This window comes from Hippoglossus hippoglossus, chromosome 22 (assembly GCF_009819705.1).
Source record: "Hippoglossus hippoglossus isolate fHipHip1 chromosome 22, fHipHip1.pri, whole genome shotgun sequence".
NCBI classification, from domain to species: Eukaryota; Metazoa; Chordata; class Actinopteri; order Pleuronectiformes; family Pleuronectidae; genus Hippoglossus; species Hippoglossus hippoglossus.
This window is the reverse complement of record NC_047172.1, coordinates 23,582,302-23,606,194: the sequence shown is the minus strand read 5'-3', so window position 1 is coordinate 23,606,194 and position 23,893 is coordinate 23,582,302. Positions and strand designations below refer to the sequence as shown.

Here is a 23,893-nt window from a genome sequence, read left to right as displayed (position 1 = left end):
CAGTCTGAAACCCGTTGAGCTGTACTTTTTTTTATTGTGGCTTTACGTTAAAGTAACATTGAATTTAAATAGTTTAATTTGACCAGAAACCGATTTACTGTGATCGACTGAAACGGGAGTATTTAACGTCACATCTGCATTTTAAGAGCAGCTGTTTAAAGAAGCATTACGTCTCTTAAAGCTTTTTATTCAGAGTATTGGTGTTGATGTGTTGTAACGTGTTACAGTGAAAACTAAACTTGTCGCCTACATTCAGTTTTTACATCGTTAATCTTAACATTCGTGTGTTAAATAAGTGAACATGCAGAATAATGCATTTGTCTGTCACATGAAATAAATAATAGTTAGTGTAACTTTACTAACAGACAGGCACATAGAGAACCTGAGGCTGATGTCCACCACCTAGTTCCTTAGCTGAAGTTAAGTGATATGATCTGATGAACTCTGAAGTAATAAACTATTATTTGTATCTTGTAAGTCTGTGAAAGTGTTAACCTGTTACATGTATGACTTTACATATCTGTGTATTTGTGTTGAGTTTTCCTCTAGGTGACTCAGACAGCCTGCACCTGTGGATGTCCAACAGAACTGAACACAGAGTCATCACTTCAGCACTGACTCCAGGTAAAGACCTGTTTTCATAACTGACAAACAATAAAATCAAAGTATTGTACATAATACATAATGCATTAAATTATGTATGCAATGTTTTTAATGTGTAAGAACTCCATACTGCACATTCACTGTCTTGTGTTACCACCTGGCTCAAGGCTGGCAGCAAAAAGGGAGGTCACACACAGATCTATCAATCAAAAGTAAATTATTTAACTCAACTCATACATCATATTGATTAACTGCTGAGGTGTGTAAGTATGAAGGACATCAGTTGTGTGAGAACTGTGGATGAGTGAGAATATAGTGTGATATGTAGTGGACAATTATTAAGTGTGGTCGAAAAACTATTATGTTATTTTCGGCTCTGGGAGATGATGTAGTAACATCAAGCAGCCAACGGATGGCGATGCTCTCCAGATATGTGAACCGGAACAACGTCCACTACCAGATGAACTCTCCTTCATGTCCTGTCAGAAGCTTTGTTTTCCAGTAGCTCAGCTGCTCCTGTTATATTGCAGCTACTTGTCTGTTCTGAGTCATAAAAATGAGCTCTGTAGCAGCATCAACTTGATCAGTGGCTGTAATTAAACTAAAGTATTGATGAACTGTCATCAGACACTGCAACACCAACAGAGGGAAAGTCAACAGGTTAAATGTAGTAACAGGGAGTAGAGGGTTTTTCCAGGTGACGTTTTTCTCAGATTTATGATTAAAACATTCAGTTAATTTGTTTCATACAAATATCAATAGATCTTCTGTGAAATCAAATCTAAGTAACCCCCACCTGACGATTTGTTTTTCCAAACTTGGCTAAGGCCCTGCTTGGGTGTGTCCACATATGGTCATTAACATCCAGTGCTCAAGTGAAAATCAATAGCAATTTAGTTTTTCAGATCTAAAAGAGAGTTTCTTTCAAATCATAATCACTCTCCTTTGTATGTAAACCTCTCTAACCCTATTCTGACTAGTTTTTCCAACCATGACGATGGCCCTGCTTAGGTGTGTTAACACACTTGGAGCTAAAGATAAAACCAAGTCTAAAAAATTTTAAACAACTAAATTTGATACCTTGTTTCAGGAGGAGCTGTTTGTTGTGTTTCGGTGCAGCACCTCAACAGTTTGTTTCTCTGAATGGATGTTGTGGAGCAGAGCGCAGCTGCTTTACACTTCAAGTCTGTGAAAAAACACACATAGGTGACAACTGGGTAAGTCGAGCCAGTGGGTAAGATGAGCTACCCCCTGTATCTAGATAACTATAAAAAAAGTAATAATGTGACCACAAATTTAGGAAGTGTAGTCGACATTACTCATTCCATCTTTCACTCAAGTACACGGAGAGAGTGGTAAGTAAACCAGGACAAATATATCTTTGTCAAGCAAAGTAAATTCATCATGCTGCTAAAATTATCCGTCTTGTATCTTAATTAAAATAGATTAACAAACCAACATTGTGTGTGTGTGTGTCTGTCTGTGTATTAATGTTAGACATATCCACACACATACATTAATATATACACAGACACACATCCATTTAGTGCATATATAAATTCACACAGAGCCACTACATTTGTTGCTATGAAGAACACACACGTGTCCTTTACGTGCACACCACAGCGTGCGTTAGTCACTGACGTCCCCTCGTACTGCAGGAGTTTGGCGACGGCCTTAAACTGCAGCCTTCTTGACCCTGACTGACTGACCCACTGACCTATTGACTCACTCGCTGGTTAATGTAGACACTATTGCAATAAACACTAAAATAAAACACCACTTGATATCACTTTTGTTTTCTGCCTGATTTTTTTTCTGACTGACCAATGACAGTTTCTCACACAGTGTGTGTGCTTGTCTATAAAAATGGTGAAGTATTATTATGGTCTGCGGTGGACTAGTGGTAGAAAAGACGGACATCAGACCTGAAGGTCCCTGGTTTGAGGCCACGGACTGACAAAAACATACCTGGACCGGAGGATGGACCAGATCTGGATCTGTTCAAGTCCGAGAGGACTTTCCCTATTCCCAGTCTCTAAGTTCCCCTGAGCAAGGCACCTTACTCCCCCAACTTCTGCTCCCCGGGCGCTGTCCATGGCTGAACACTGCTCTGTCTGTTCACTCTGTGTGTTGTGTCCTGTGTGCTGTGTTCACACGGATTATATCCAATAATAATGATGGTGGCTGAGTTCCATTCAGCTGCTCCAGTTCAATGGTCCTGATGTTGTGCATGCTGGATCACTGTCATGTTTACTGGGGAACTTTAATACAACAGAGGACTTGGTCGATATTTTTTAGCGAAACCTGTGTCTCCTGTGAAACACGTCTATAATCACACATGTGACCGGACACACAGCACCTAACTTTTAAAACCTGACTTTACGGCTTAAGCAAAAGTATCATCAGAGTTATTGTTCATGAATACATTACTTTGTAAAAAATAAAGTTAGTATATGTAATATATAAATATCATTACCTCTTTCCCTAGATTTGCATTATGCTGAATGTGAAGAGGTTGAAGAATACATTGAATCTGTTGTACCCACACTTTCTTTTTCATTGCATTCATACTGTTCATCTTGACAGATACATGCAGGTCCCTATAATGCCGTGGATCCATGTACTTTACGCATATTTAAATGTTAAGTATGTATTATTTATATTAACATTTCCAGATGAGCGCTGGTTTCCTCACTAACTGACAGGAACATCTGACACAGAAAAAGTACACGAATGAATACGTATTGAATGCTAATGTGTCTAAAATGACTTATGCTTGTGTATTTGACAAGTTGGTGTGTGACATGAGGAGATTTGCTCTCTACCAGAGGAGAGTGTGTGGCTCTTAAAAGAGCCTTTGTGTCGGTGGTTTCAAGCAGCTTTGCTTTACTTGGACTTGGGGGCCTTCTCGGTCTTCTTGGGCAACAGAACAGCCTGGATGTTGGGCAGCACGCCGCCCTGAGCGATGGTCACTCCGCCCAGGAGTTTGTTGAGCTCCTCGTCGTTGCGGACGGCCAGCTGCAGGTGGCGGGGGATGATACGGCTCTTCTTGTTGTCGCGGGCGGCGTTTCCAGCCAGCTCCAGGATCTCAGCGGTCAGGTACTCCAGCACAGCCGCCAGGTAGACGGGGGCGCCGGCACCAACGCGATGTGCGTAGTTGCCTTTACGCAGCAGCCTGTGGACACGACCGACGGGGAACTGGAGCCCAGCGCGGGACGAGCGAGTCTTTGCCTTCGCTCTGGCCTTTCCGCCGGTTTTACCTCTGCCAGACATTATGGATGAAGTTTGTTTCCTAAAACACGTCAAGAGAAACTGCTGTGAACAGCTCGAACCCTCCTTTATATGTCCGCGGATCGAGCGGGACGGTTCATGCCAGACCAACCAGAATAGAAGCCTCCAGCAGAGCAGCGGAGGACAGCCTGCACTTTCCTCCAATAAGCAGCGAGTAGTCAGGCGGTGGGTCGCTCCTTTGGGCGGCGCTGAGCTCTCTCACCAATCAGGACCCGGGGATCTGAAGCAGCGTCACCATTTCACGGCTGGCTCCGCAGTTTAAAAGCAGAGTGTCGCGTCTCTGCCTCACATTTCCTCCCGATCTTAGAGACAAGTAACAAAATGGCAAGAACCAAGCAGACTGCGCGTAAATCCACCGGAGGCAAAGCCCCCAGGAAGCAGCTGGCCACCAAGGCTGCTCGTAAGAGCGCCCCGGCCACCGGCGGCGTGAAGAAGCCTCACCGTTACAGGCCCGGTACCGTGGCTCTGAGAGAGATCCGTCGCTACCAGAAATCGACGGAGCTGCTGATCCGCAAGCTGCCCTTCCAGCGCCTGGTGAGAGAAATCGCTCAGGATTTCAAGACCGACCTGCGCTTCCAGAGCTCCGCTGTCATGGCTCTGCAGGAGGCCAGCGAGGCTTACCTGGTCGGCCTGTTTGAGGACACCAACCTGTGCGCCATCCACGCCAAGAGGGTTACCATCATGCCCAAGGACATACAGCTGGCCCGCCGCATCCGCGGAGAGAGAGCTTAAACTGCTGCTGCTCCACTGACGATAACAACGGCTCTTTTAAGAGCCACTTCACTGCACTCAAGACAAAACTCCTCCGCTGTTCTCATTAAAAATAACAACTCATGAATCTAGTAGTTTCATGGCCAAATTAATGTACCAATATAAGAGGTTTATAATTCCATTTGAACATTAAGGACCTCATCACTAAACTATCTTTCTAAGGTCCATATCTTCGGCCCCTTACTCTGAACTTCTATCTGAGCTAGTTCTTAGGAAAGATAGTCATAATAGGTGACTTAAACGTTCATTTATGTTATCTTTGACAGTCTTAGGTCATCATTTAATTCATTAACAGACTCAATTGGTTTTACTCAACATGAGAATAAACTCAATCACACTCTTGACCTTCTAATGTAATAATATTTCCCAAAACCCTCTTCTGTCCAACCATGTTTTAATTGCATCAAAACTTCACTCCCACACTAGTTGATGACTTTATTAAATGTACAGCAGCCTCATTAAAAACAACCCTTGACACTGTCGCCCCACTGAACAATAAGAAGTACACCAGTATCAAATACGTGTTTTAAAACAGACATCACAGAAGCTGGAGAGGAAGTGGTGTTCCACCAACCAAGGTGATTTTCACCTGGCCTGGAAAGATAGCCTGATATATAACAAGAAAGCACTGAGAAATGACAGTCATAGTTCTACTCATCTATCTATTCCTCTGACTCTGAGGAGCAATGATTTAATGAGCTTCTTTACAAATACAATTATAACCATCAGGGTTAAAAAAATCACCACCTTCTCCTCATGAATAACACAAATCACAGATTCTTGACACATGGGACAACACGTCCTGCAGTAGAAACTGCTATTCGGTTAAAAAAAGCAAATATTTTTCAATTGTAGATGTTATGAGGGATTAACAATAGAATGTTTTCAACATTCTTATCCCCTTCAATTGAATTGAGTTATTATAATATCAAATCTATCACAGTCCACATCTAAAACATGTCCACAGAAAAGCTTCAATAATTTATGTGCAATAAAATGGATACTACTATTTTGTATGATTAAGACAAGCTTATTTCCACATAAGAAAAACTGAATATAACCTATCAGAGCAAAATTGATCTTTAGTGACACCTGCACATCTCGTAAGGTTTCAAAGTTGTTCCCCAGTTTTTTGTCAACACCGTTAGACAATCATTAATATGACCCAATATTAGCGACAGCAGTCACTTTGAAGGATCCATTCTCATATTCCACCTATGCAGAGTGCATCCATGGCAGACAGGGTCAAATAAGTTTACTAGTTTTAGAGTATTTAAAACTTATTAATATTTCCTGTGTCACAACCACTATATGTCAAATGTATCTGAGGAAATGGTTGAGAATGTTTATACCATTTAATTCTCCTGAAGTAGTTTATCATCAAGCTGAACAGAAAATGGCTGCTACATGAACTCCATGTGTTTTCTAAGAAAGTTCCAAGAAGTTTTCTTGTGAAATAAATGTTTTCTGCAAATATCAATAGATCTTCATTGAAAGTAAATGTAAGTAATACCCACCTGACGATTGTTTTTCAAATGGTGAAAAACAATCCACATATTGTCATTTCCACCCAGTGCTCAAGTGTAAATTAATAGCAATTGAGTTTTTCAGATTTAAGAGTTTGTTTCAAATCATAATCACTCTCCTTTGTATGTAAACCTCTCAAACCCTATTCTGATTTTTCCAACAATGACCCTGTGTAGGCGTGTTAACAAACTTGTATCTGAAGATAAAACCACATCTGAAAAAGGCTGTAATTTTTAAGAGTATAATTTTTAACAAGTAAATTGGATACCTTGTGTCAGGGCCATGGGCACACTGGTTTGTTGTGTTTAGGTGCGCTGCTCTGAATGGATGTTTTGGAGCTAATGTGGACTATTAATATATGAGTATGTTGTGTACTAAAAAGATCATAAATGGATAACCATTAGCAGCCTCAAACCACCACTGTATTAAAGCACTATGAAAAATACATCCGTCATTATAATATTTGTAATATATTGTCCCTGTGGACACGGGACAAGAAAACTACTTCAATATGAACCTTAATTATTAAATTCAACCATGATCTAATTAACCACAGTTGCAGTATTAGTTTAAAGTGGATGTTTTAATGTTGATGGACATGTCGTTAGAGTCAGGACAGTTTGTCTCCATAGAGAAAGTGTGTGGCTCTTAAAAGAGCCGTTGCTTTGATGTGATGTCTCCTTAGAGTCGTTTACTTGGAGCTGGTGTACTTGGTCACGGCCTTGGTGCCCTCAGACACGGCGTGTTTAGCCAGCTCCCCGGGCAGCAGCAGGCGGACGGCGGTCTGAATCTCCCTGGAGGTGATGGTGGAGCGCTTGTTGTAATGAGCCAGACGAGAGGCCTCACCGGCGATGCGCTCGAAGATGTCGCTCACGAAGCAGTTCATGATGCCCATGGCCTTGGAGGAGATCCCAGTGTCGGGGTGGACCTGCTTCAGCACCTTGTACACGTAGATGGCGTAGCTCTCCTTCCTGGACTTTCTCCTCTTCTTTCCGGCCTTACCGGGGGCCTTCGCCACCGCTTTCTTGGAGCCCTTCTTGGGCGCAGGCTTCGCTGGTTCAGGCATCGTCACGATATTATTAGATCATATGAATACAGATGTGAGTGGCCAGGCTGTATTTAAACACATCACATGTAAATATATCTGTGCCGTTCCCTCTCTGTCATTGGCTGAATGTTGAGCGTCAGTGTAACAGCACGTGGGAGTGTCTCCATGTTCATGAGTTCATTATTCTGCTGCTGACAGAGGTTGAACTGTAGAGCTCAACTGGAACATTTGGGGGGTTAAGAAATGCAAGATGTCTGAAAGTATATATGTTATTATTATTTATGTTAGTATCACATTAGTATCATTTAAAACAATCTGAACTAAAGCAACCTGATAAATACACAGCTCTAAATGTTAAGGGAACACTTAATGGTCACAGTAAAACACCAAGTCAGTTCCACTTCAGGTTTATCAATCTGTCCATTTAGGAAGCACAAGTGATTGTGAATCAATTTCACCTGTTTTGGTGCAAATGAAAGTGACAACAGGTGCAATGAAGAGGCAAAAGCAAGACAACAACAGAAAGGGAACAGTTTTATATGTGGTGGCCACAGACATTTGCTCTCTCCTCATCCTTCCTGACTGATTCTTCTCTAGTTTTGTGTTCTGCTAGTGTCCTTGTCACTACCTGTAGCATGAGGCGGTCCCTGCAGTCCAATCAGGTAGCAGAGGTAGTCTCGCTCCTCCAGGATGGAACATCCAAACGTGCAGGAGCAAGAAGGTTTGTTGTGTCTCCCAGCACAGTCTCAAGAGCGTGGAGGAGATAGAAGGGGACTGGGCGTTACATGAGCTGGACAGGGCCGTAGAAGAGCATCAACCCATCAGCAGGACCGGTATCTGCTCCTTTGTGTGAGGAACATAAACAGGTGCAGCTGGCCAATAGGGCGCCGCCCTCCCAAAGAAAAAATGGGAAAAAGATGATAGTGATAAATTTTGCACATTTTCATTATAATCGTCATTATTTTAAATGTATTAAATTATACAAATGTTCAAGACAGTTTGTCCTGCTTGCTGCCTCTGAATATTATAGTCCAATTAGCCGCAGCGACAAGACCTGTTTAATAGAGTTCGGATGAAAATCGCCCACATCGCTCTGATAGACTTTCATACTAAGACATTGTTTTTCAAACTGCAGGCACTGCAATCCCAGACAGCACACACACACACACAGGCCCCGGGGCCCCGCTCACTCGCTCAGAGCAACACAGTGAGATGTGTGGAGCGTTGCCGTGAACGCAGTGTATTTTCATTATTCTTGACATCACTGCTGTCCCATAAAATCGCTCTTCACCTCACTAACAAACACCTCGAAGTCAGTGTCAGAATGTTCCACTTCCTCTTCTCATCGCTTGATGCCGTGACTCTGCCGTGACTCTGTGCAGGCACATGATATAGTATTATGGCAGGCTATATCGAAACTTAACATTTGCCTAAACAAACAGGCACTAACATAAATGACAAGGTGTAACATATAGGCTGTGGTACACTGTCTGTCTGTCTGTCTGTTTGTTTGTCCCGTCTATCTGTCTGTCAGTCTATCTGTCTGCTCGTCTGTCTGTCCGTTTGTCCTGTCGATCTGTCCGTTTGTCTGTCTGTTCGTTTGTCCGCCTGTCGGTCTATCTGTCTGTCTGTCCGTCCGTGCTGTCTCTCTGTCTGTCTGTCTGTCTGCTTGTCGTGTTTTGGCCAGTGTGCAGGGCAGGCTAACGGTTAGCAGAGTGAGTGAGTGGGGGAGGCGGTGTCGCCTCGGTCAGGGTGGACAGACACAGGTGAAGTTCTCTGAAGGTAACAGTCCTCACTGCAGACAGTGCACAGAACGGTGATCCTATCAACTGCTCCATCTGGGTTTTTAAATATTAACTCTTGTTCATTCACTGGACCGAGCAACGTTTTGTCATCTGCATCTACCATGTTTATAAAGCTCCTGTGGACATATGGGGCAACACAGAGCGATAAATCTGTTATTTTTCCTGAAATTAATTAATCCAAATTCTGCGTTATTTTACAAACCTAATTTTTTAAATATATATATATACTTTAATATATGTATTATATATTTTATAATAATTATAATATAATACATCCATGGTCTTCGCACAATCACGTGTCCAAAGTCATTTTTTGTTCTAGTTCATCAGTATTACAAATATATGTTTCTATCACCAGGAAGCTGCTACAGTGAGTCGTGGTATCACATGTCAGGCCCAAGATAACCCCAACCCTCTGATGAAGGCCCAGGGAAGTGTCATGGGGACCAAGCTGAGGCCATTGCTGGACAAACTGAGTCAGGTGTGTTTGTTTACAATTGTGCCTGTTCACGTGTTCTTGCAGGGAGAAGGATCCACTGTCAGATGCAATCTTATACCATCTTTTTTCTTGGATATTGTATGCAGATGGAGAGCCGCAGTGACACGACTCAACACATCCTCAAGACCCGGCTCGTTTATGGTGCTGATGGAGAGGATCTATTCGATGTATCCATCCTTCCTGAAAGCAAGGACATATTGCCAGGATGCAATCTCAGCTGCGGGTACAGTAGACCCCAACATAGTTTCCATCTTGCAAATGACTGTGATCACTACTTGCAAAGACGCTGTCGGCTCCATCGGATCCTCCGCTAACATACACCAGCTTGTCTTTAAATGGATCCTCCACTGTCCAGACACACCAACTTGCATTGTCCTCCTTCACTTTTGACACCACAAAACACTGTGTTGGATGTGGTCAAATATATCCAGGATGTGGTTGACTTAGAAAACAATGTTGCTGGTTGTAAGATGCATCAATGCAAATATAATTGCAGTGAAATGACAGCGTCCTGATACTAGTGATATTTGTGTTTACAGCATTCAGCAATACTTAACCTTTTCCATTACCAGTCTATATCAGTGGGGTATGAATGTTCTGTTGATGAATTCCTCTCATGCCACTGTTACAATTATGATCAAGGCTGCAAAGATTTCACTTGTTTATACGGGCTCCAATCCCTGGGGGACATGTTTGTCTTTCAAAACAATTGGAATGTTTTACTGAAGGCATCTTTTTAAATGACTAACTGTTTTATAAAATAAATAATCCTATTGTATTTTTGTTGTGTGATTTGTGGTGACATTTATCAAAATACAAATCTGACATGCAACATTTACATAATTATAGAAAAAATATAATAAAATGTACTATAACAAACAATGTAAGATTTACTTTATTTTGAGTACAGCAATGTTTTACCTAATTAGCTTAAATAAATATAACTTATAACTTTAACTTAATCAAGTAACATTTATTTAATATTTTCATGTATGTTAGGTTTAGTGTTAAGTAAATTTTACTTGATACTGGCAAGTGAATTGTTCTTGGTATTTCAGCAGTAAACTTTACTTAAAAAATGCTGGTGCAAATTGTTACGAGGATTTTATCAAGTAAATCTTATAAGTTATTTATTTCAGTGTACATACCACTCAGCTCAGGACCTCCTGGGCGAAGCTAATAGCCTGCTAATTATCACACGGGCTTCTAAACAAAGTCTAATATTTTAAAAAAATAGTCTCACAGTACAATGAAACACAACATCAGTTATAAGTGATGACTGCAGTCACTGAAATTGCAGCTCACTCGCCTTAATAATATTATTTTAAAGACCCCCCCAAACCCTCTTTATCTCAGTTAGCTCAGAAAATGGATTATAATTTGTATATTATTAGATTATGTTTTGACATTGCTTGTGCTTGACTTCTGTTTCTTATCTGCAATTATATGACCATTCCTATGCTGTTTTACTCTTTCACTGTTTGGAGATTCCCTCCTGACCCGTCAATACATTTATCATAAAAAATATTTGTATCCATTTAATTGCACATGAATTATTGAACCCTTCTCTGTGGACAAGATGTTTTAGCTGTAGTGGGAAGACAGTAAGTGTCATAGATTTGATATTATAATAATTCAATTAAATTGAAGGGGATAAGAATGTTGAAAACATTCTATTGTTAATCCCTCATAACATCTACTATTGAAAATATTTTCAGTTTTAAACCCAATAGCAGTTTCAACTGCAGGACATGTTTTGTCCCATGTGTCAAGAATCAGTGATTTGTGTTATTTATGGGGAGAAGATGGTGGATTTTTCCCTGATGGTTATAATTGTATTTTTAAATAAGCTCATGAAATCATTGCTCCTCAGAGTTAGAGGAATAGATGGATCAGTAGAACTATGACTCTCTGTCATTTCTCAGTGCTTTCTTGTTATATATCAGGCTATCTTTCCAGGCCAGGTGAAAATCATCTTGGTTGGTGGAACGCCTCTTCCTCTCCAGCTTCTGTGATGTCTGTTTTAAAACACGTATTTGATAATTATACCATGGAGCTAATCTCCTCTGGTTTACTTTCTTATTGTTCAGCAGGGCGACAGTGTCAAGGGTTGTTTGTTATGAGGATGCTGTACATTAAAAAAAGTTATTAACTACTGTTTATTCACATGTTGAGTAAAACCAATTGAGTCTACTAATTAATTAAATGATGAACTAAGACTGGTCACTGGTCACATAAATGAATGATGAAGTCACCTATTATAATGAGTTTATCTGTCCTAAGAACTAGCTCAAGTAAAAATTCAGAGTAAGGGGCAGAAGATATGGACCTTAGAAAGATGGTTAAGTGATGACGTCCTTAATGTTAACATGGAATTATAAACCCCTTATATTTTTTACTTTTTACCCCACAACCACCAATTTGAAAAAACAGTTTCACACAGTATCTCAGATCAAACGGTTCTGTTAAGTTTATTATCTTGATTTGTCATTACAATGACTTCAATTAACATGAAATAATATCAAAAACATATCTATTTTAATTATAAAACAAGACTGATATTTTTTGTAACATGATGAATTCACGACTCAGAACAGACAAGTAGCTGCAATAAAACAGGAGCAGCTGAGCTACTGGAAAACAAAGCTTCTGAAAGGACATGTAGGAGAGTTCATCTGGTAGTGGACGTTGTTCCGGTTAACATATTTGGAGAGCAGCGCCATCTTTTGGCTGCCTGATGTTACTACAAAATAAATATATGATTTGAAGACGAAATCGTCCTTTTTCTAAGCAGCTCACCCACAACGTCATTACTTTACACTTAAAAACAGTTTCTAAGTGTCACTTATATATTTAGCAATTGAAGACAAGAGGAAACTACGATAAATACATAGTAAAACAATAAATGTGTTTAAGAAGAAGTATAGTATGTGTGTGTGTCAGTAGTAATCTGCTTCTCCTGCAGTCTAAAGATGTTTTATATTACTTGATAATATTTGATGTTTTGATATGAAATAACTTAAAAATCTTTACATTATTTAAATAAATATGTAATATCTTTCTATATAACTTGACTCCCTTTAGTTAAGAACTCTGTCTCTACATATTTATTGACAGTGGTGATGATTGATGAGGAAGCAGCTCTTTGTGGATAGACGTGTGTGGCTCTTAAAAGAGCCTTTTACCAGGATGGACATGTTTCACAGTGAGGACATCTCACTTCTTCTTGGCTGCTGTCCTCTTCACTTTGGGTTTGGCGACCTTCTTCGCGGGGGCTTTCTTGGTAGCAGGCGCCTTTTGCACCACCTTCTTGGGGATCTCCACTGCTTTCTTGGGGCTCTTCGCTACCTTCTTGGGGCTCTTCACCACCTTCTTGGGGCTCTTCGCCGCCACCTTCTTGGGGCTCTTCGCCGCCACCTTCTTGGGGCTCTTGGTGGGCTCCTTGGCCGCTGCTGGTTTCGTCACCTTCTTCAGGGACTTTTTAGCGGCTGCTGGCTTCTTGGCTGCCGCTGACTTGGGCTTTTTAGCCACTGCGGGTTTCTTGGCGGCGGGCTTCTTCGCTTTGGGAGCGGCCTTCTTCACCGGCTTCTGGACCTTGGTCTCCACCTTCTTGCTCATCTTGAACGAGCCGGTGGCCCCGGTTCCCTTGGTCTGGACCAGGGTCTCGTTGACCACCAGCTTCTTGATGGTGTTGTTGACGCGGGCATTGTTCTTCTCCACATCGTAGCCTCCGCCAGCCAGAGCCTTCTTGAGGGCGGCCACTGACACGCCGCTCCGCTCCTTGGACGCGGACACGGCTTTCACGATGAGCTCACTGACGCTGGGGCCGACCTTCTTCGGTTTCACGGCCGTCTTCTTGGCCGCTTTAGCCGTGGCGGCGGCTGGAGCTTGAGCTGGAGCGACTTCTGTCATCTTTCTCTTTGTGTTTAGATCAACGAGGAACTATCGGAGTGACTGACCGGACTGTAGAAGAGTCCTGATCGGGAGGCGGTACTTGAACACACCATGAGAACCGTGAAGACTCAGTCGAGCCGTGGCTCCTGTGTGCAGTGTGAACACCGAGACACTTGTGTTTTCTCTTCACTGATAAACGAGTGAAAACTCAGTGGGTGAGCGGTGCTGGAGGCTGACAGTGAGGAAGCAGGTAGCGGACTTGTCTGTCTTCATATTGAAGTCATAAAGAGCTCTGATGCTCTCTGCATTTTGTCGGTGGAGCCTCCAAACCTCACCCGTTCACCGCGGTGAGCAGCGCTGCTCAGCGGCTTTTCCCACTCGTTTCTCTCCTAAAATGAGTTCAAAAGCTCCACAGCTCCACCAAAACCCGTTTCCCAGCTGCTCCACATGTTTGTTCAGAGAGACCGAGTAAAAACAAGCACCTGCTGATGATCCCTTTGTAATAAAGTCAAGTTATTGTGCAGGCAGCAAACACACCGCTGATGGCTGAGACTCATGGTGAAGTTGAGCCAGACTTCCTATCAGAGCCGTGAACGTGTCATGCTGAGGATGCTGGAGAGTCATTGTATAATTAATTAGTGCTACATTTCATATCCAATCATGTCAGTCAATTTTACTAAATATTCACTTCAAACAATGATCAAATTAATATTGTGGCACATTTCTCTTTCATTTAATACAAAAAGTCAACAGGTTCCATCATTTATTTTACAGACAATGTTTATTCTTTACTGTAATTTGCAGTTTCTCTGCTGTCTGATTTAGTAAATACCAACTTTTGCTCTTCACATTAACACTAGGATACATGTTTTTTATATATTGTAAAATAATCATTAAAACATGACAGAGGTTTCCCAAAAACTATCTGACTCATACATTAAATTATTCATGTTTTGTGTGAGAAATCTCTGTCAACCTGTCAATATGTTACCTATTGATCAATAGATCAGAATGTACACACAGTTTCAACAAAAACTGTGTATCCAGAATGTACACGTGTGCAGTGCTTGTAAGTGTTTGTGTAGATTGCTGTGTGTAAATTGTAGCGTGTAAACATGTAATTTTAACCATTCAAACAGACTTTATTTATGTAGTACTTTATATACAAACACTATAACACAAAGTACTTTCCATGCTAACTGCGATAAAAAACAACATCCCCCACCCCTCCACTCACCCCCATCCAAGCTCATAGCATAAGAATAATAATAGTGTTGTTGTTAATCTCATAGTTTTTAATTCATGAATCAAAGGTAGGAAAGCAAAGACAAAGTTGAGAGATGGTCACTCTGCTCAGGAGTTTGTTGAGCTCCTCGTCGTTGTGGATGATCAGCTACAGGTGGCGGGGGATGAAAATACCATGTTAAGGATGCCCCCACAAAACCAGGACCATTTTTTCTAAGGTCCATTTCTGCAAATGAAACAAGATGAATGTAGTAAAACAGAATCCAGTAGAATGACAGTTTGTAATCAACAACACTTTCAAGCATACATGAGGTGCTTTTAAAACTGGTCAGTATTCAATGATGCCAAATGAAAGATGAACAGAGTCACACTGTCACCCCGGACTAATAATATATGGGCATGTTCATAACACTATCAAAAACAATTCCAGACAAGCATCAAGTGCTTACACTGCTTGACCCTGCACTAACACTTTTGACCTACTACAACATGACTTTTAGCGCTGATAAAACAAATCGGTACATGTTTCCTTATAAAAGACCACATTTAAAGAGTCAATTTGTCTATCGACTTTTAGATTGTTATGTCTTTGTTGTAATTTAACCTTCCTATTGTCCTTGGGGTCAATTTTACCCCATTAAATGTTTAACGTCTCGAAATAAATAAACTTCATTTTTTAGCTTCACATTTGACTTTTACTAATTTAATGGGGACAGCTGGGTAAAAATAAGATTTTCATGATTATGTATATTCATTGACCTGGATCCACAGTGTACGCATCAGTGTTCTTTTACACGTATTTAACATCGAGTTCAATATAACATGTACTTTTGGTGGGGAGTTGTGTTTTAGATAAAAGGCTATTTAAGTAGTCAACAAAGAAACAAACCATACTTGAAACGTACACTTAGGTTACAATTTTTATTATAATAATTCTCTGGAGGGTTTTAATTGCTGTGGTCAAAATGACTTAAAGGATAAACAATGTCAATTTTAGGATAACAGGAGGGCTCAGGGAGAAATCATGAGCTGAGTCTTTGTGTGACCACTGTTTTTCACTCAAGGTTGCTCAATATTCATACATTGTCTCAGTACTTCCCTAATCAGTCCTAATGTTACTCTTATGTTTACTAAGCCTTTTTCACAGGCACTATTCCTACTTGATGGAAACGTGCTACAGTCCTATTACACAAAACTGTCAGACCTTAATATCTACCGTCCTACATCCAAACCTATGGAGGCGCTAGCGCACCATAGACTTTATTATCAGCGGCCATGAGGATCCACAGAGGAGGAAGACGGCCGCCTCTGTCTTCTATCAGGTCCTCAGTCAGGCTATGAATAGCTGTGGTTCTCGCGAAGCACTCTATTCACTAGATCTCATCTTACTGAAGAGAAATGTCTGGACGAGGAAAGGGAGGAAAAGGGCTCGGTAAAGGAGGCGCAAAGCGTCACCGCAAAGTTCTCCGTGATAACATCCAGGGAATTACCAAGCCCGCCATCCGCCGCCTGGCTCGCCGTGGCGGAGTGAAGCGTATCTCCGGTCTGATCTACGAGGAGACCCGCGGCGTGTTGAAGGTTTTCCTGGAGAATGTGATCCGCGATGCTGTCACCTACACCGAGCACGCCAAGAGGAAGACCGTGACCGCCATGGACGTGGTGTATGCTCTGAAGAGACAGGGCCGCACTCTGTACGGCTTCGGTGGATAAACTCACTTTACAACAGCTCAACAACACAACGGCTCTTTTAAGAGCCACACACTGAGTCAATGAGAGCTCACATCCTCTGCTCAACACGAATCACTCGTTCTTCCAGAGTACAACAATACAACAACGTCTCTAAATCGAATCACTCGTTCTTCTAGAGCAGGGTTATTCAACTAAAATTTACGTTTAGGGTTAGGTCCAGTTAGAGAAAATTTCTTGACGCAAAGGTCCGGAATATTATAATTAACTATTTAATGTAATATATATATATATTTAAGTAGCCTAGTAGTTGTGTCAACATCTGCATGTACTGACTGTCAAATCAAATGAATTCAGTACGATTCAAAAACTCTATTTATTGTCACGTAACATAGAACTGAACATATCTGTATGATTGCAGATATGTATAATGTTCTCTCATTAACTAAATAGAAGTAGGGCTGCATTTCAAAATAAGAGAAAATAAATAAAATGTGAAAATTGTGCATGTTCAAATAAAGGGCTTAACTTCAGAAAAATAAAGCGAGCAAAAGCTTGACTTTCCCTTTTTCTGTTTCACATCTTCACTCAAAAGTCTCAACCAATTTTACAGATAATAAATCTCAACACATCTTAACAATTGAACAGTTTTAGAACCACATTCTTTCCCTCTTATATCCCACTCCCCCACTTTGTTCGTCTGTTTCTCTCCCTTTCACCGTCTCACTCCTCCGTTTCTCTCCCTTTCACCGTCTCACCCCTCCGTTTCTCTCCCTTTCTCCGTCTCACCCCTCTGTATCTCTCCCTTTGTTTTCTCTACCTGTATCTCTATCTTTCTTTTTCTTTCTACCGTCTTTTCATGTGTAACCTGCCTCTAACTCTCTCATCTGTCTGCACTGTAGAGTCGCAATGTTTACCTCCTGGAATGCACAGACTTGATTGGCTGAGTAGTATCACGTGGGATGGCTTAATTCGCATGCAATTGGTCTGTGCGTTTCCTCATCCGCTAAACCACTACCGTAACGACTACAAAAGCTGCGCCCCGTCAGGTTTTTAAATCATAACCTTCTGTTTTGGCTGTAGGTCCGGGTCCGTACGGGACGGCTTCTGGGTCCGGACTCGGACCGCGGTCCGCATGTTAGTGACCTATGTTCGGGATTACAACAATCAAACAACGTCTGTAAATCGATTGAACTATGACGGTGTAACGTGAGGGTTCAATGTGGGGTAGTTGAATCTCTTAATGTGAAGAAACTCCAGGATGGAGACTGACTTAGTGAAGCTGCACTTTACTGTTCTCCACACTGATCATCAACCACTCATACTTCCTGCTTCTCACTCATGTGACTGAACTAACAAGGAGAAGCCAGAAGGCCACAGACTGAGGTGAAAGAACTACTGCTCTCAGGAAGCGAATTTAAATATTTACATGTGTAAACATACATATGTATATAACAAAACAGTAAATATTGTCAACAATTGTTTTGTCAATTACCATAAACACAGGAATGAACTTAAGGTACATTAGTCATCATTGATACATAAACCCAGTTAAGCACCTGCATTAAATATTTTTTCCCTTTTTGATTTGATTAGACTCGATCTCTCCACCTAACATATCCATAAATACAAAACTTTCCTCCTGCCTCCATCAATCATATCCACATTTACACTAACCTTAAAGGGATAGCACACCCAAAAATGTAAATTCACCCATTATCTAGTCGTGTGTGTGTGTGTGTGTGTGTGTGTGTGTGTGTGTGTGTGTGTGTGTGTGTGTGTGTGTTGTCTGGGATTGCAGTGCCTGCAGTTTGTAGAACAACGTCTTATTATGAAAGTCTATCAGAGCGATGTGGGCGATTTTCAACCGGCTGAAATCGGCCTGTACTCTATTAAACAGGTCTTGTCGCTGCTGCTAATTGGACTATAATATTCAGAGGCAGCAAGCAGGACCAACTGTTTTGAGAATTTGTATAATTTAATACATTAAAAAAAATTATGATGATTATAATGAAAATGTGTAAAATGTATCACGATCATCTTTTTCCCTTTTTTTCTTTGGGAGGGCGGCAGAACACTAAAGAATCAGTCAGGAAGGATGAGGAGAGAGCAAATGTCTGTGACCACCACATATAAAACTGTTCCCTTTCTGTTGTTGTCTTGCTTTTGCCTCTTCATTGCACCTGTTGTCACTTTCATTTGCACCAAAACAGGTGAAATTGATTCACAATCACTTGTGCTTCCTAAATGGACAGATTGATAAACCTGAAGTGGAACTGACTTGGTGTTTTACTGTGACCATTAAGTGTTCCCTTAACATTTAGAGCTGTGTATTTATCAGGTTGCTTTAGTTCAGTTTATTTTAAATGATACTAATGTGATACTAACATAAATAATAATAACATATATACTTTCAGACATCTTGCATTTCTTAACCCCCCAAATGTTCCAGTTGAGCTCTACAGTTCAACCTCTGTCAGCAGCAGAATAATGGACTCATGAACATGGAGACACTCCCACGTGCTGTTACACTTACGCTGAACATTCAGCCAATGACAGAGAGGGAACGGCACAGATAGATTTACATGTAATGTGTTTAAATACAGCCTGGCCACTGACGTCTGCATACATTTGATCGACTAATATCGTGACGATGCCTGAACCAGTGAAGCCTGCGCCCAAGAAGGGCTCCAAGAAAGCGGTGGCGAAGGCCCCCGGTAAGGCCGGAAAGAAGAGGAGAAAGTCCAGGAAGGAGAGCTACGCCATCTACGTGTACAAGGTGCTGAAGCAGGTCCACCCCGACACTGGGATCTCCTCCAAGGCCATGGGCATCATGAACTGCTTCGTGAGCGACATCTTCGAGCGCATCGCCGGTGAGGCCTCTCGTCTGGCTCATTACAACAAGCGCGCCACCATCACCTCCAGGGAGATTCAGACCGCCGTCCGCCTGCTGCTGCCCGGGGAGCTGGCTAAACACGCCGTGTCTGAGGGCACCAAGGCCGTGACCAAGTACACCAGCTCCAAGTAAACGACTCTAAGGAGACATCACATCAAAGCAACGGCTCTTTTAAGAGCCACACACTTTCTCTATGGAGACAAACTGTCCTGACTCTAACGACATGTCCATCAGTAGTAATGAATAGTAATGTCTATTCTGAATCATTTAAAAGACAACATGTTAGTTATAAAGTACTGATGAATTTGTACAGTGCTGTAATACACTGGTGGCATTAACTGTCCTTTTTTTTTTTTAAATAATGAAAAACGGGAAAGATACAGATCAGAAGACTAGAAAAACTGACATTTGAATATCTACTTAGTGTCTAGGTCCTAGTCCTGAGTGAATACTAATTGAAATGTGTTCTTGTTGCAGTAATTTCTAAAAAAACAAGTACACAAATACTGAATTCAGAAATCCACATTGTGTACAGACTAAGCGGCAACAACCGGACTGAGCGATGAGGCCGATGCGGAAGTGCAAAAAGCTGCAGTTCACTGAGTGGCCACTTGAGGCTGGCTCCAAGAAGGAGTCAATTCCCATTGACTCCCATGTTAAAAAGCCAGACTTTAGAGCAGAATTAAACCTGTTTAAAGCCTGGTTCAAAAACGGTTTTAGTCTCAATCACTAATTTCTTCTTTCATGACAACTGTGAGGTGAGTGAGTTTTTTCCTAACTGGCTCATTTAGATGATATAGAGGTTTGACATTGTGCACAATTATCACTTGATGGACAGGTGACGTCACTGTTTGCTCGTCACTCCAGCTCCTAGCCTGTAGTCTGCTCGGCTTCACCTGAGCTAACAGGCTAATCCCCGTCACTGAACACAACCTGAGTCTGTGGAGAAGTTTTCAGTCACATATCGGATGAATAATAATATTGTTGTTCGGCTGCTTGTCCTGACGGAGAAGTCAAAGACGTCTGTGCTCCAGTTTCTGTGTTAAATCAAATATAGTATTTTATTATTGTGTTAGTAGTGATGAGCAAGTATCGGTGTCTCTTTACCTGGCTTGTTAGCTTAGCTCCACTAGCATCCAGGCAAGATACCAGCAGTAATGGCGATGCTAACGGGAGCGTTGGGAGTTATTAAACCGACACAACACCGACATGAACCGGTCCACGCGGCAGAGAGAAGCGTTAGAGTTTCTGGGGATAAATCGTTTAAACCGAAGGCGACTGTGTGTTTAGAGAATAAGCTCCACCCCGTAAATTGTCTAACGTTATGTAAAGTTGTTTTGCTCGCCAACCTATGACTATGTTAATGTGAGTAACTTCAGTATTCATGTTATGTAAGATTATTGTTCTATAAATAACATTACTGCTGCAGTCTGAAACCCGTTGAGCTGTACTTTTTTTATTGTGGCTGTACGGTAAAGTCACGTTGAATTTAAATAGGTTAATTTGACCACAAACACAGATTATTATTCTGCAGAAACCGATTTACTGTGATCAACTGAAACGGGAGTATTTAACGTTACATCTGCATTTTAAGATCAGCTGTTTAAAGAAGCATTACGTCTCTTAAAGCTTTTTATTCAGAGTATTGGTGTTGATGTGTTGTAACGTGTTACAGTGAAAACTAAACTTGTCGCCTACATTCAGTTTTTACATCGTTAATCTTAAACAGACTTTACTGAATCTGTCATTCATGTGTTAAATAAGTGGACATGCAGAATAATGCATTTGTCTGTCACATGGAAATAAATAATAGTTAGTGTAACTTTACTAACAGACAGTCACATGGAGAACATGAGGCTGATGTCCACCACCTAGTTCCTAAGCTAAAGTGAAGTGATATGATCTGATGAACTCTGAAGTAATAAACTGTTATTTGTATTTTGTAAGTCTGTGAAAGTGTTAACCTGGCACATGTATGACTTTACATATCTGTGTATTTGTGTTGAGTTTTCCTCTAGGTGACTCAGACAGCCTGCACCTGTGGATGTCCAACAGGACTGAGCACTGAGAGTCATCACTTCAGCACTGACTCCAGGTACAGACCTGTTTTCATAACTGACAATCAAAGCAACGTATTGTACATAATACATCATGCATTCAATTATATATGCAATGTTTTTAATGTGTAAGAACTCCATACTGCACATTCAATGTCTTGTGTTACCACCTGGCTCAAGGCTGGCAACAAAAAGGGAGGTCACACACAGATCTATCAATCAAAAGTAAATTATTTAACTCAACTCATACATCATATTAATTAACTGCTGAGGTGTGTAAGTATGAAGGACATCAGTTGTGTGAGAACTGTGGATGAGTGAGAATATAGTGTGATATGTAGTGGACAATTATTTAGTGTGGTCGAAAAACTGTTGTGTTATTTTCGGCTCTGGGAGTCGATGTAGTAACATCAGGCAGCCAACGGATGGCGATGCTCTCCAGATATGTGAACCGGAACAACGTCCACTACCAGATGAACTCTCCTTCATGTCCTGTCAGAAGCTTTGTTTTCCAGTAGCTCAGCTGCTCCTGTTTTATTGCAGCTACTTGTCTGTTCTGAGTCATAAAAATGAGCTCTGTAGCAGCATCAACTTGATCAGTGGCTGTAATTAAATTATCTCGGTCAAGCAAAGTGAATTCATCATGCTGCTAAAATTATCCGTCTTGTATCTTAATTGAAATAGATTAACAAACAGACATTAACATTAATACACAGACAGACAGACACACACACACCAACATGAATATATACACAGACACACAGCCATTTAGTGCATATATAAATTCACACAGAGCCACTACATTTGTTGCTATGAAGAACACACACGTGTCCTTTACGTGCACACCACAGCGTGCGTTAGTCACTGACGTCCCCTCGTACTGCAGGAGTTTGGCGACGGCCTTAAACTGCAGCCTTCTGGACCCTGACTGACTGACCCACTGACCTATTGACTCACTCGCTGGTTAATGTAGACACTATTGCAATAAACACTAAAATAAAACACAGCACTTGATATCACTTTTTACTGGCTCACTTGTCTTTTCTGCCTGATTTTTTTTCTGACTGACCAATGACAGTTTCTCACACAGTGTGTGTGCTTGTCTATAAAAATGGTGAAGTATTATGATGGTCTGCGGAGGACTAGTGGTAGAAAAGACGGACATCAGACCGGAAGGTCCCTGGTTTGAGGCCACGGACTGACAAAAACATACCTGGACCGGAGGATGGACCAGATCTGGATCTGTTCAAGTCCAAGAGGACTCTGCCTATTCCCAATGTCTAAGTTCCCTTGAGCAAGGCACCTTACTCCCCCAACTTCTGCTCCCCGGGCGCTGTCAATGGCTGGACACTGCTCTGTCTATTCACTCTGTCTGTTGTGTGCTGTGATCACACAGATGGGTCAAAAGCAGAAGTTTCACAGGAGGGAAATATATACCATAATAATGACGGCTGAGTTCCATTCAGCTGCTCCAGTTCAATGGTCCTGATGTTGTGCATGCTGGATCACTCATGTTTACTGGGGAACTTTAATACAACAGAGGACTTGGTCAATGTTTTTTATCGAAACCTGTCTCCTGTGAAACACGTCTATAATCACACATGTGACCGGACACACAGCACCTAACTTTTAAAACCTGATTTTACCGCTTAAGCAAAAATACCATCAGTTATTGTTTATGAATACATTACTTGGTAAATAATAAACTTTGTAATAAATAGATAACATTACTTCTTCCACTAGTTATGCTTCATGACAAATGTAAAGAGTTTGAAAAATGCATTTCATCTGTTGTACCCACACTACTTTCTCTTTCAGTAGACAAATGTTAAAATGTGTTGTTTTTGCATTCATACTGTTCATCTTGACAGACACATGCAGGTCCCTTTAATGCCGTGGATCCATGTAGTTTAGGCATATTTAAATTTGAAGTGTGTATTCTTTATATTTACACTTCCAGATAAGTGCTGGTTTCCTCACTGACAGGAACATCTGACACAGAAACTACACCAATGAATATGTATTGAATGCTAATGTGCCTAAAATGACTTATGCTTGTGTATTTTACAAGTTGGTGGGTGACATGAGGAGATTTGCTCTCTACCAGAGGAGAGTGTGTGGCTCTTAAAAGAGCCTTTGTGTCGGTGGTTTCCATCAGCTTTGCTTTACTTGGACTTGGGGGCCTTCTCGGTCTTCTTGGGCAACAGAACAGCCTGGATGTTGGGCAGCACGCCGCCCTGAGCGATGGTCACTCCGCCCAGGAGTTTGTTGAGCTCCTCGTCGTTGCGGACGGCCAGCTGCAGGTGGCGGGGGATGATACGGCTCTTCTTGTTGTCGCGGGCGGCGTTTCCAGCCAGCTCCAGGATCTCAGCGGTCAGGTACTCCAGCACAGCCGCCAGGTAGACGGGGGCGCCGGCACCAACGCGATGTGCGTAGTTGCCTTTACGCAGCAGCCTGTGGACACGACCGACGGGGAACTGGAGCCCAGCGCGGGACGAGCGAGTCTTTGCCTTCGCTCTGGCCTTTCCGCCGGTTTTACCTCTGCCAGACATTATGGATGAAGTTTGT

General features: G+C 41.6%; 8 protein-coding genes and 1 long non-coding RNA gene across 9 annotated transcripts in view; 4 read left to right on the top strand and 5 right to left on the bottom strand.

Annotated features, from left to right (window-relative positions):
* LOC117756280 (histone H4) overlaps positions 1-17,780 on the bottom strand; it is a 26,998-nt gene extending 9,218 nt beyond the window's left edge. The window contains exons 1-2 of the mRNA XM_034576708.1: positions 17,769-17,780; positions 4,687-4,700 (exon numbers count right to left, since the gene is read on the bottom strand). The gene's annotated coding sequence lies outside the window, so the exon portion shown is untranslated. The remainder of the gene's footprint in view (positions 1-4,686; positions 4,701-17,768) is intronic.
* Positions 3,475-3,896, bottom strand: LOC117756252 (histone H2A-like). The gene has a single exon (XM_034576675.1). It carries the CDS (start codon positions 3,877-3,879, stop codon positions 3,493-3,495), a length of 387 nt encoding a protein of 128 aa, XP_034432566.1. The 5' UTR covers positions 3,880-3,896; the 3' UTR covers positions 3,475-3,492.
* On the top strand, positions 4,122-4,676 carry LOC117756242 (histone H3). The gene has a single exon (XM_034576664.1). It carries the CDS (start codon positions 4,219-4,221, stop codon positions 4,627-4,629), a length of 411 nt encoding a protein of 136 aa, XP_034432555.1. The 5' UTR covers positions 4,122-4,218; the 3' UTR covers positions 4,630-4,676.
* On the top strand, positions 6,424-12,289 carry LOC117756323. Its single transcript, XR_004612784.1, has 3 exons — positions 6,424-6,434; positions 11,837-11,841; positions 12,145-12,289. It is a non-coding gene; the product is annotated as an uncharacterized LOC117756323 (long non-coding RNA).
* Positions 6,875-7,261, bottom strand: LOC117756273 (histone H2B-like). The gene has a single exon (XM_034576698.1). It carries the CDS (start codon positions 7,259-7,261, stop codon positions 6,887-6,889), a length of 375 nt encoding a protein of 124 aa, XP_034432589.1. The 3' UTR covers positions 6,875-6,886.
* Positions 10,971-23,893, bottom strand: LOC117756245 (histone H2A-like). The gene is made up of 3 exons (XM_034576668.1): positions 23,494-23,893; positions 15,782-15,786; positions 10,971-10,983 (listed from the first exon to the last, which is right to left on the bottom strand). Exons 1-3 carry the CDS (start codon positions 23,875-23,877, stop codon positions 10,980-10,982), a joined length of 393 nt encoding a protein of 130 aa, XP_034432559.1. The 5' UTR covers positions 23,878-23,893; the 3' UTR covers positions 10,971-10,979.
* LOC117756223 (histone H1-like) lies at positions 12,708-13,459 on the bottom strand. Its single transcript, XM_034576641.1, has 2 exons — positions 12,896-13,459; positions 12,708-12,853 (listed from the first exon to the last, which is right to left on the bottom strand). The coding sequence occupies exons 1-2, from the start codon at positions 13,457-13,459 to the stop codon at positions 12,764-12,766; spliced, it is 654 nt and encodes a 217-aa protein (XP_034432532.1). The 3' UTR covers positions 12,708-12,763.
* On the top strand, positions 15,980-16,445 carry LOC117756283 (histone H4). The gene has a single exon (XM_034576711.1). It carries the CDS (start codon positions 16,085-16,087, stop codon positions 16,394-16,396), a length of 312 nt encoding a protein of 103 aa, XP_034432602.1. The 5' UTR covers positions 15,980-16,084; the 3' UTR covers positions 16,397-16,445.
* LOC117756261 (histone H2B-like) lies at positions 19,026-21,314 on the top strand. The gene is made up of 2 exons (XM_034576686.1): positions 19,026-19,396; positions 21,287-21,314. Exons 1-2 carry the CDS (start codon positions 19,026-19,028, stop codon positions 21,288-21,290), a joined length of 375 nt encoding a protein of 124 aa, XP_034432577.1. The 3' UTR covers positions 21,291-21,314.

Excerpts from the sequence above, each read along its gene's own strand:
- LOC117756273 (XM_034576698.1), bottom strand. The coding sequence starts at position 7,261 with ATGCCTGAACCAGCGAAGCCTGCGCCCAAGAAGGGCTCCAAGAAAGCG.
- LOC117756223 (XM_034576641.1), bottom strand. The coding sequence starts at position 13,459 with ATGACAGAAGTCGCTCCAGCTCAAGCTCCAGCCGCCGCCACGGCTAAA. Across the intron at positions 12,854-12,895 it reads TGGTGAAGAGCCCCAAGAAG|GTGGTGCAAAAGGCGCCTGC; the intron begins GTAGCGAAGAGC and ends ATCCCCAAGAAG.
- LOC117756242 (XM_034576664.1), top strand. The coding sequence starts at position 4,219 with ATGGCAAGAACCAAGCAGACTGCGCGTAAATCCACCGGAGGCAAAGCC.
- LOC117756245 (XM_034576668.1), bottom strand. The coding sequence starts at position 23,877 with ATGTCTGGCAGAGGTAAAACCGGCGGAAAGGCCAGAGCGAAGGCAAAG.
- LOC117756261 (XM_034576686.1), top strand. The coding sequence starts at position 19,026 with ATGCCTGAACCAGTGAAGCCTGCGCCCAAGAAGGGCTCCAAGAAAGCG.
- LOC117756283 (XM_034576711.1), top strand. The coding sequence starts at position 16,085 with ATGTCTGGACGAGGAAAGGGAGGAAAAGGGCTCGGTAAAGGAGGCGCA.
- LOC117756252 (XM_034576675.1), bottom strand. The coding sequence starts at position 3,879 with ATGTCTGGCAGAGGTAAAACCGGCGGAAAGGCCAGAGCGAAGGCAAAG.